The sequence below is a fragment of the Alosa sapidissima genome, chromosome 3 (assembly GCF_018492685.1).
Source record: "Alosa sapidissima isolate fAloSap1 chromosome 3, fAloSap1.pri, whole genome shotgun sequence".
In the NCBI taxonomy this organism is placed as follows: domain Eukaryota; kingdom Metazoa; phylum Chordata; class Actinopteri; order Clupeiformes; family Clupeidae; genus Alosa; species Alosa sapidissima.
The window spans coordinates 25,502,498-25,513,340 of NC_055959.1; the positions used below are offsets into that span (position 1 = coordinate 25,502,498).

At 47.0% G+C, this 10,843-nt stretch overlaps 2 protein-coding genes across 6 annotated transcripts in view; both read left to right on the forward strand.

The window, feature by feature from the left end:
• si:ch211-278a6.1 (SRC kinase signaling inhibitor 1) overlaps window positions 1-6,215 on the forward strand; it is a 104,338-nt gene extending 98,123 nt beyond the window's left edge. For all 5 annotated transcript variants that reach the window (XM_042087432.1, XM_042087431.1, XM_042087434.1 and 2 more), the window contains 2 exons: window positions 1,699-1,851; window positions 5,802-6,215. In XM_042087432.1, the coding sequence (XP_041943366.1) occupies window positions 1,699-1,851; window positions 5,802-5,807 (159 nt within the window). In that variant the 3' untranslated portion in view covers window positions 5,808-6,215. The remainder of the gene's footprint in view (window positions 1-1,698; window positions 1,852-5,801) is intronic.
• On the forward strand, window positions 5,920-6,639 carry LOC121704944 (WAS/WASL-interacting protein family member 3-like). Its single transcript, XM_042085516.1, has 2 exons — window positions 5,920-5,928; window positions 6,211-6,639. The coding sequence occupies exons 1-2, from the start codon at window positions 5,920-5,922 to the stop codon at window positions 6,637-6,639; spliced, it is 438 nt and encodes a 145-aa protein (XP_041941450.1).
• The last annotated feature ends 4,204 nt before the right edge of the window (window positions 6,640-10,843 follow it).

Below are 10,843 nucleotides of genomic sequence, written 5' to 3' on the forward strand. Positions count from 1 at the left end.
CTCTGTATTCATTCATCTGTAAACAAGCTTTGTGCTGGTTGCCAAACTGGATTTTTTTTTAACCTTGGGTATTTCTAGCATTGTGACATTGCCATTTCACACCACAGAGTAATGCTACAGTTATGACTTTAGAGACTCAGAGAGAGCTCCAGGCTTTTCTGTGATTGTAATGCATCTGGACTGAGCTGGGGTCCTACAGCTGGTCCCAGATCAGCCCTCAGCCACAGCCATGTACTGAAAAGTGATTCTAAAGCAACAATTCCGCCACTGCAGTCAGTGCAGTCCCACTGGGCAAATCCTTTATTTGTGCGCAGTGTGCATCCCTACTAGATTGTGCTGCTCAGGTGAGCATTAATGGTGGGAGGAAAATATGTCTGTCTGCATCTGTGTTTTAGTGGTCACTCACGGCTAGATGATGATGATATCCCTCCACATGACAGCCTCTGCAGTAAGCGAGACTTTCCGCTCACCCCAAAACCTGCCGTCAAGTCAGTGCTTCCAACCAGTTCTTGGCACTCATATGAGTCATTTTGCCCCCCATCCCTGTGCCTCTGCAAGCATCAACACAAAAAAAGCATTGGCTTAGGACTAAGGGATAGGCAGCAGAGCACACTAAATCACCCCCCACAGACACGCACACACACACACACACACACACACACACACACACAGCGGCCTCCAACATGACATCATCATCTGCAGAAGTGTGCAGTGGTGCCAGGCAGCTGACATGCCAGCCCCCTCTCTCTCTCTCTGTCTTTCACTCACTTTCTGTCTCTCTTTCACTCTCTCTCTCTCTCTCTCTCTCTCTCTCTCTCTAATACATACACACACACACACACACACACACACACACACACACACACACACACACACACACACACACACACACACACAGTGTGTTATCAGATCACTGCGCTTGGATCAGAGATCTCATTAGGCTCCTGGACCCCCCTCACGGCTCACTGAGCGCGCTCCAACTGGCCGCCGCTGGCATGGAGGCTGGGCAGGGGCCACTGCGGCAAGCTGAGCTGCCCTGCGCTGCGCTGCGCTGAGCTGAGCGTTTTTGGCAGACCTGTGTGCGCTCTATATATTTAATGCCTTTTTATGTATCCATACTCCAGAGGAATAACTGATTAGTGCCTTACTGACTCCAAAGTGATTTTCAGATGTGAATTTCCCCATGTTTCCCATAACACTCATCACAGAAAGCTGCACCAGCCACATGCATTTGCTTTAAGTTTGCAGTTGCTTATGGGGGAGCTCACAGCACTAGAAGCCTATACAGGTAGGCGCCTAGCAGCACGTACGCTCCTAGGGAATCCTACCTTCCCCTGGCTGCTGAGATAAAAAAAAGGAATTACATGGAAAAACTATCGTTAGTGCATCACTGTAAATTCTCTTTTTTAATTCCTTTCCTTTTCTGTTTCACATCCTTTACTGCTCTTGTCTTTCAGCTGGGAATAAATGAGTGTGTATGTGTGTTACAGGGCTTTGTGTGTCTTTTATTTATGCTCACTTACAGGTTCTGATATTAGAAACAGTTTGATCGGAACAGGTGACCTTTAATACTGAAAGTACATCCTCTATCTGGTCAGCTGATACACCTGTAGGCCAAATAGAGCCGTGACTTACATGAACTAACATGTCACCTCCATTTTCTTTCTCTCTTCCCTTCTCGTTCCCGTCCGTGTTCAGGGTGGAAACAGCGCCTCCTCTGGTGGAGGTAAAGCACTGCACTCCTCCTCCTCAGCAGCCTCGCGCCTCAAGCACCTGCAGCAGAGCAACCCAGAGAAGAGCAAGCTGTCCAAGCAGCGCGAGGAGTTCCTCAAGAGCCAGGGCCAGCTACAGGTACTGTTCATTCGCCATTAACCTCAGCCCCTAACCTCTCACCTCCAACCCCTGACTTTGTTCATACACTGATGTCACCCAGATGAATACACTCACATGTTTCATCTGCTGAAACACTCGCATTAAGCATGAGCACTGTCAAACTCATCAAACAGAATAGGATTAGTTCATGAGCCTCCACTAAAAATTTCTTCTTGGAATCCATGTCATCGCAAGTGTTTGTTACTATATAAGTAACTGTATAGGACATAATGTATAGGTAATTGAATAGGCATAACTGTTCAGTACACTTGATGATACCGTATAGTGTCTATGTGTTTATGCATGTGTCACTCACTACTAACTTGCTCAGCTAATGCTACTCTTGTTTATCAAGTCAGTATCTGTCCATGGGGAAAGAGAGAAAAATAACATAGAGTACACACACATAAATCTTTATTTGAATATAGAAAAAGGGATAAAGCTATAAAACTCATGAGAATATAAATTCTTCATAATTTATGAATAAAGCACATTAATAAACAGATGAATTATGGCCACACACTCTCTCTCTTTCTTTCTCTCATTCTCACACACACTCAAACACACACACACACACACACACACACACACACACACACACACACACACACACACACACACACACACACACACTTACACACATGCAGAAAAAGACACTTGGAGAAGACTCCCAGAGGGAGTGTGCAAGTGTGTGGCAGCAGGCAACTTAAAGGTGCCGTCTATATGATCCGCATGCTAAAGCAGGAGACTAGGAGGAACCATGGCAACGGAAACCTCTGAGCTGTTAGACTTTCATGTCTGAAAATTGAATTGGACACGTTAGACTGCAATATATTACTGCCCATATACTTTAAATTCACCCATACTGTTGTTCCCTCAAGGCTGAGTCTTAACACTCTTGGCTGTACATAACGGTTGTGACAACTCAGGTTTCGGTCAGTCAGAGGTAACTGCTTCCACTACTGAGTTCAAAGGAAGTGAGAGTGGCAGAAAGAGGGACAACTCTGAACGCTCTGTAGTTGGGTTTGGGTTTCTTTGAAAGCTGAGTCAGACCCCCCCAGAGAGTTCACATTCCAAATAAACAAAGCTGAGGTGAAACCATCACCGCACACGGGCTCACAGTCACAGAGGCAGCAGAACGCTCTGGTCCTGAGTTATAAACCCTTTCAAGAGAGTTCCATTATCAGCATCATAGTTGGCCCCACAAGACTTCCTTTTTAACATTCCATATGTTATCTTAATGCAGAGGAGGTAGATTGGGGCCCAAATAGAACGTTCAAGCATTGTTTTTGTTTACCTTGTTGAAAGGGTCTATAAACACAAACATGCCATGTGAACTTCCCATAGGGCAGCACTCTTGTTCTCTCTCTCTCTCTCTCTCTCTCTCTCTCTCTCTCTCTCTCTCTCTCTCACTTTCCTGTTTTACATAGTCCAGGTCCCTCGATCATGCAGCTTGTGTCTGCATTAACAGCCCACGAGCTAACAGCAGGATAGCTGGCAAAGCCAGAGCACAAACACCGTGCCGCACTGACCTAACACAGATAAGAGGAAGCCCTGCTCAGCAGACAAACATGGCCTAAACAGCATTTTCTCACTAAACAGAAAGAAGCAACCACACATGCATGTACACATGCCAGAAACAGGACATAATCCCTATTCATTCTTATAAAACGAAATCATCTACATAATATCTCTTACATACTACTGGGTATTTGCACAGTTGAAGAAAACACACACACACACACACACACACACACACACACACACACACAGTATTTCAGCAATCTTTCTGTTCCCACAGGTGTTAATAATCTACTTTGCATTACTTATAGTTTGCTAATTCAGAGGTTAATGGTTTGTTCTTGTTAACTGATGCAGTAAATAGTGTATGTTAATAGGGCACCCGTGGAATCAGCACTTGCATTTCAATCATGCACAGGCTTAAAACCTGAGAGAGAGAGGAAAGAGAGAGAGAGAGAGAGAGTTAGATAAAGAGCTAGAGAGAGAAAGACAGAGAGAGTGTGCGTGTGAGAGAGAGAGCTTAACTGGGCAGGTTGTGTTCCTACTGCAGGCTGTGGAGCTGTGTGGAGCTTGCCTTGATGCCAGGGTGCAGAGAGTATTGCACCATTTAGATAGATTTTCTCACAATTATAAAGACAAGTGGCCACATAATTTCAGAGGGAAGGCAGAGTGCCACAAAATTATGAGGCTTCCCAATCCAGCCTCAGGACATCGTGGGTAATTATCATTACCTCATTTCTCCCTCCTTTCTTTCTTTCTTTCTTTCTTTCTTTCTTTCTTTCTTTCTTTCTTTCTTTCTTTCTTTCTTTCTTTCTTTCTGTCTGACTTCATCTGTCTCTCTCTGTTCCTCTTTCTTTGTTTTCTTCTCTATCTTCTAGTGTAATTAAAGTGAACTGGAAATGAGACAGAGACAGGCACAGGGAGAGAGAGAGAGGGGCAGCGGGACCAGGAGGCTGCGTTTGGCTGTTTGGCTGCACTGGTCTACTTTCTGGAGTGAATGTCTCCTGTGCTTGGGTCCACTGTTAAATGAAGTGGAATCAGTGTCCGGTTACATCAGTCCACTCTCTAATTGCTCAAAGCATAGTAGACAGGGAGGCCACTAAAAAACACACACACACACACACACACACACACACACACACACACACACACACGCCTCCCACCATACACTACACTCTCGCCCACTGTTCATTCTCTGTTCTTGTTTTTTTTATTCTGGCCTTTCCTATCTGTGTGTCTCCGCCATTATTTCCCCATCTGTTTATTTTCGTATCCCTCAAAGGCTCCCTCCATCCCCATCTCTCTCTCTTTTCTCTTCTCTCTCTCTCTCTCTTTCTCTCTCTCTCTCTCTCTCTCTCTCTCTCACTGGCTTTTGTCACCATCCTGGAAATGAATGGGAAGTTAAGCCTATTATTTAAGCACAAAGCACGATGTCTCAACACACCATACGCTTCTGTCCTTCCCCCATATTCACTCCTCCACTCGTGTTCTTTCGTTCTCTCCTCTCTTCTCTCTCCCTCACACCTTCTCTCCCCTCCCTCAACCTTTATTAGCATATTGTTTGCGTTGTGTTTGCTGTTGTTTTACACGACACAGTGCAGCAGCTTAGGATGTGTGTGACAGAAGGGGGGGGGGGGTGTAGGGGTTAGCAACAGTTATTTTCCAGAACTACACAAGACACACACCTGTCAGCCGACTACTATCCCGCAGGGGAAGGAAAAGCGCAGGAGCGTAAGAGAGGTTGTTTACCGGTGTTGGGTACTGTATTGTACTCACGATAATAATTCAGCAAATGGCTGCGAGTGGGAAGCACAGACGTGTTTAGCTTTGCAGCTGCTTGGCATTCATTTGAAGTGGTCCGCTATGTTAGGAGAGAACCTTGGTTTCTCAGATGAAGGAGAAGGAGGATGTTAGTCTGATGAGTATTGATCTGGACCAGGATTTCAGCCACCAGAGCTGCGATGCCCATGATTACTGCAGGCTTACACAAACATACACACACACACACACACACAGGCGCGCGCTGTATAATCTTTTTCATTACACACACACACAGGCACACTCACACAAACGCACACATATCCCACATGCACATATATCCCCGCACACACACACCATCATCATAATCATCATCATTATCGTCAGAGTCAATGCATGATATGATGGTAATGATATGATGATTTCAGTAGTTTAAAATGACTGTACTGTACATCAGTGATTCTGCTGCATGTGCAACAGGCCAAAGTTAATGGATTGGAGTTAACAGTGTCATGTGTTCTGTGCCCTCTTCACCCCCCCCCCCCCCCCCCCCTTTTTCACATTTGACCTCCCTGCACACCGTTCCTGTGGGTTCCACCTACGCTCCTGTGACCTGTGTGACCCCTGTTTGACCCCATGACCCTCGGCAGCAATGAGTGACCCAGTCTGATTTGGCCCGACCCGACCCGACCCAAACCCTCTCCACTTCTTCATCCACCCTCCAAACCGCATCCCAGCACTTACTACACTCCTAACACCTCTTTTCAGATGTGCTATGTGAGATTCACAAGTGTGTGTGTTTGTGTGTGTGTGTGTTTGTGTTTGTGTTTGTGTGTGGGTGTGTGCTTGTGTGTATCTTCTTTGTTTGTGCTTGTCTATTTTTACGTTTTGTTTTCTTCACTCCGCTTTTTTTCTCATGACCTCTTTCTCTCTGAAACCTTTTCTCCACTGTTCCTTGTCCACCCACTCCTTTAATCGGCCCCACCATCTCTTCTCTCCACATCCTGCTCCTGCTGCCCTTACTCCCCACTGACCCACGCGCCACACTGACCCTTTTAGGCCCTGGGTGGCAGCTTCCTCACCGACCCCATCCTCACGGGCACCCGCGCAGCCAGTTTCTCCGGCCGCCTGCCCTCCTCGGGCGGCTCGGGGCCGACAGTAGCCCTGTTCGCCCCGGGCCTCCGCAAGTATCCCCAGGACGGCAGCAGCAGTGGTGGCGGGGATCACCCAGCGTTCAGCGCGTCCTCCAGCCAGGCGAGGGCGCTGTTGGCCAGCCTGGGCGCCGAGGCCCTGCTGCTCTCCTCCACACTGCGCCCAGCACCCGGCTCCTCCACCCATCGGCGACGGCGCAGACCAACGGGCGTTCGGCCTCCTCGCCGTCCCCCACCACCTCCCCCACCGCCACGACCCCTTCCGTGTCCCCCTCCACCTCCCCCTCCACCTCCTCCTCCCCTCTCACCTCCCTCACACTCTCCTCTCTGGGCCTGAAGAGCGTGGGCCACAGCCCTCAAGTACCCCATGCCCAGCCTGGGAGGGCAGAAGGAGGGCAGAAGCAAGACCCTGCCCAAGGCCACATCATACGGAGCAGAGTGAGGACCAGGAGGAGAAGCAGCAGCAGCATCCATATGCCAAAAAAGACCCCCCCCCCCCTCCCAACCACATCCCCCTTTTAAAGGATTGAGGAGACTGTAAAAAAAAAAAAACAAACATGGCACACAAAGACACGACTTGCCTCTAACTCCAGTTTTGTTTTGCCTTTGCCAGTTTTATTCTTTTTTTTACTTCATTAATTTTTTTCATTTCACTCTAATCATCCCAGTTTTGGAGTTAAGCAGACTTCACCTCCATCTCCTTCCATCCTCCATCCTTTCCCTTCTCCATCTGTGGGTCTCCCTACCATCTGGGGCTTAGGCCGGGCTCGGCTTGTGGCCTGTCCCAGCCACGGTGCCCTCAGGTCGGGCCCGAGTCCCACCGCCTGCCTGGCTGGACCAGAGCTCCATGGAACAGACGGGCAGTCCTCCGTGCGCTGGCACTCGGGGCGTGGGAGGGTGAGAGAAACCAGCTGGACCCAGGCTCATCACGCACCACCACCCATTTGCCAAAATCTCCCATCGGAATGTAGTGGAGGCGGACCTCCTTCTAGTATACTATCTAGACTGTGAACTAAGTTATTATAACGAGTAGAGTTGCAATAATAGCAAGAACAGTGAATAGTTTTTCGGTGTATGTCCAGATTTTCATCACCAAAAGAGTGGGAATCGTGTTGAGGCAGAGGTGGAAAAAAAACGACAAAAAGACATGTATATGTGAAACACAATTTGATGTGCTTCTGTTCTAGACCTGTTGACACAAAACAATGTGTTGTCAATCTACTGCATATTTCAGCACTGGTGCTATCACTTTACTGAACATTTTTCAAGGATTGGTCTTCAATTTCAAAACTTCAGCTCCATCCCCATGCACACACACACACACACACACACACACAAAGCCCACACACTCACTGCCTTTACCCAAAACATTCCATGATGTCACCTTTTTGGCCACCATCTTTTCTGTGTGTGTGTGTGGGCATTTGGTTGGCATAGCAACAGACACAGGGCTGTGGGATGTTGGACGCTGTCGCTCGAGGCGGGATTACCGAGGCTGCAGGAGCTCTGCTGGCATCCTCAAAGCAGCAGGGTCCATTGGCATCCCCAAGCGTACTTTTAGGATTTAGTCCTGGGAAAAGCATAAACAACACTGCCCAGAGAAAGTGACAGCAGCAAAAGGGAACAATCAATATGAAGTCTTTAATTTGAATGCTGGGCAAAATACAAAGTCAGTCTATGAACCAAATTCTTGTTCATGAACTACGGTATCATGGGGCGTGAGACAGCTTTTAGCTGACCCACTAATGTTAGTGCTTCTGCTCCTCATGGTATTACATCTGCAAATAGATTTTGCATAGCTATTACGCAAGCTTTAGTTAGACTTTAGATTTTGCACTTTGCCAAGCATTTAAATTAGGGCCCCATGTGGAAATATCAGCTTGACCATGATAGATAGTCCTTAATAGCCAGTTATAGCACAAGATTCTACTATAGAGAAACACAGGAAATTGAGAGTTAGTCAGTAGTTAGCCGTCAATAGTAGTTCACTGAAGAAGCACAAGTTACATTTGTGGACCAAGGGGAAATATGCCTGAGGCATACTGACAATTCCCTCTATCAAGGGTACCTGAGCATTTGAAAATGGGGACAGAGTTAGTCACCCATACATGGTCAGCACTTTGGGAATACACCTTAGAGGGGCTTTAAGGTGTCGCACAGTCAGCCTTGTCTGGAAGAAGCTCTGCACGTTCCAGTGCTCCCTGCCGTGAGGCTTAGAGTGGGCTTCAGTCAGCGTGGCACGGGTAGCTAGGATGGAGGACAGGGGAGTGTGTGTGTGTTTGTGTGTGGCTCAGTGTGTGTGGTGGTGTGGTGTGTGTGTGTATGTGTGTGTGTGTGTGTGTGTGTGTGTGTGTGTGTGTGTGTGTGTGTGGCTCAGTGCATTAGAGGCAGCAGGAGTGACAAGTTTCCTCTCCTCGCGGCTCTGGCTGTCAGCACAGCACAAGTGCTCCCTTTCCCCACTTTTTCTCCCCTCCTCCTTGCCTCCCTTTTATGTTGAGGATGCATCACTGAGACAGCCCGGGGATGTTTGGGTTATAAAAGCCTGAGATGCAGAAGCGAAGGCGAAGGGGACTTGGGGAGGGAAAAAAGGAAGAGGGACAGAACTAGGATAGAGCTGCATGGCCAGTTTCGAACAAGTGTATTTCACTTATTGTCACAAATGTTTAGATGAGATAAACGTCATCTGCAGGGGAAAGCACATTTGGGGACTGGGGGATGGTTTCAGTTTTAGGGAACACTACAAAGGGGATCGGGCTGAAGAGTGTGGGGAGAGGAAACAGTGTTCTTTCACTGGTTAAAACAAAAAAACTATTAGCATTCACCTCCAGTTCTCAGGAGGTTCCTGCTAGTGTTGTTCCTCCATCTGAATGTTGTCTGTGTGGGAGTACGTTTGTCTGCTCTTGACCACCCACCGGGCTGAATTTGACTCCCTCCGATTGGGGTTAAGGGAAAATTCGATAAAGCTGTTCCGAGGCCTGTGGCAGGCAGAAGGTGCCATCAGATGAGCGCGGTGGGGATTTGCTGTTTGTCATTCCTGTTTGTGGCTTATCAAGCTGTGTGTGTGTGTGTGTGTATGCTGGCATCTGGCAGATCTTGTGTAGAGCACAGATAATAAGTGCTGGCAGCACTGAAAGTCTATTCACTGAATAGTGAGAAGCACAAAGTAGACCACCCCCCCCCCCCCCCCCCCCCCCTCAGAAAAAAAGGCAGAGAGGAAAACAAAAGGCTTGGGCAGAAAAAAAATGACAAAACCATCTCCATTCCATCAACGCTGAAGAGGTAGCACTAGCCACACGCTAGCACACCAGACTCGGCCCCCGGGTCTTCAGCGGTGAAGCCAAATGAGAGAAATTGTCTTAGTCATGCGGCAGTAGACGCATTCAGCTCTCGAGTCTGCCGCTCGCCGAGTTCCATTTCCGTCGCCTCTCTCCCCCCTCGCCGTCCACCCGCAGTCATCCAGGGTCATGCTTCACTGGAGATGCGGAGTGGTGTGTAGACCATTCCACCCTTTGCTAGTTTGCATTATTCTTCTCCCCCCTGGAGTCAAGCCTGCACTGGGCATAACTACTGTCAAGGGTACATTTTAGGATGTGTACATTTCAGGGTAGGGATTTAAGGAGCTTGGGTGTGCAGGGCTTTTCATGGTAGGATGTATGTGGTGTTGGGTAGGTGTTTGTGTCCGTGTCCGTGTGTGTAAGTGTGTGTGTGTGTGAGTGAGGGGGGATATTTGTTATAAATGTTTTCAGTCAGTCAGCTCTGGAAGGTAATGCAAATAAGGTGTAACTCCACAAGACAATGAGAAGATGAGTATTGTTTTGTATTGTTTTAACACAACTGAAAATGTACAAGGCTTGCGTTAATAGAAAAAAACTACCTACAATGAAAGGCAACAATCAGACAGAATCAGTCTCACTCTCTAAGGAGAAGCTTACACTGTAAATTCATGAAACTATATTGACACTATTGGTGTTTTGTAGCCCTGGAAACCTACAAACAAACTACAGACAAATCACACAGGGATGCACTCTGATCATCACATATCATCCTATTTTTGATTTCATGTTATTTGCTGACCATTTCTTTGTACAGATTGACCTTGTTTTATAATTCTTGAAAAAGATATATCACACGGATAGATTATTTATTCATGAGAGGAAAACATTTTATATATTGAGTTGAAATATTTACAGTACATATGTACAGTGGAAGTTCATATATGTAATATACAGTTGGACTTTTTTAATCAGTGATTTTTTTTAAGTGTGTTTGAAATGTTGAGTGAATCAGATGTTTTTTGGTTTCATTGGGAGGGGGGGGCTCGTGGGTAGATTACCTGAGAGTTCAGAATGTGATTTAGCACAAGAGCATCTATCTGGAAAAAAATGTCTAAATGCACACTTAACAAGCACTAGGAAGAGAGAGAGAGAGAGATTGTTGGGGTGGTAAGATGTAAGAATATGTGAAATGAAGCTGTTTATAATGCTGACAAGTCCTGCTGTTGTATAAATCTAATTTGGACGTCAATGTGGTTCATGGTGACA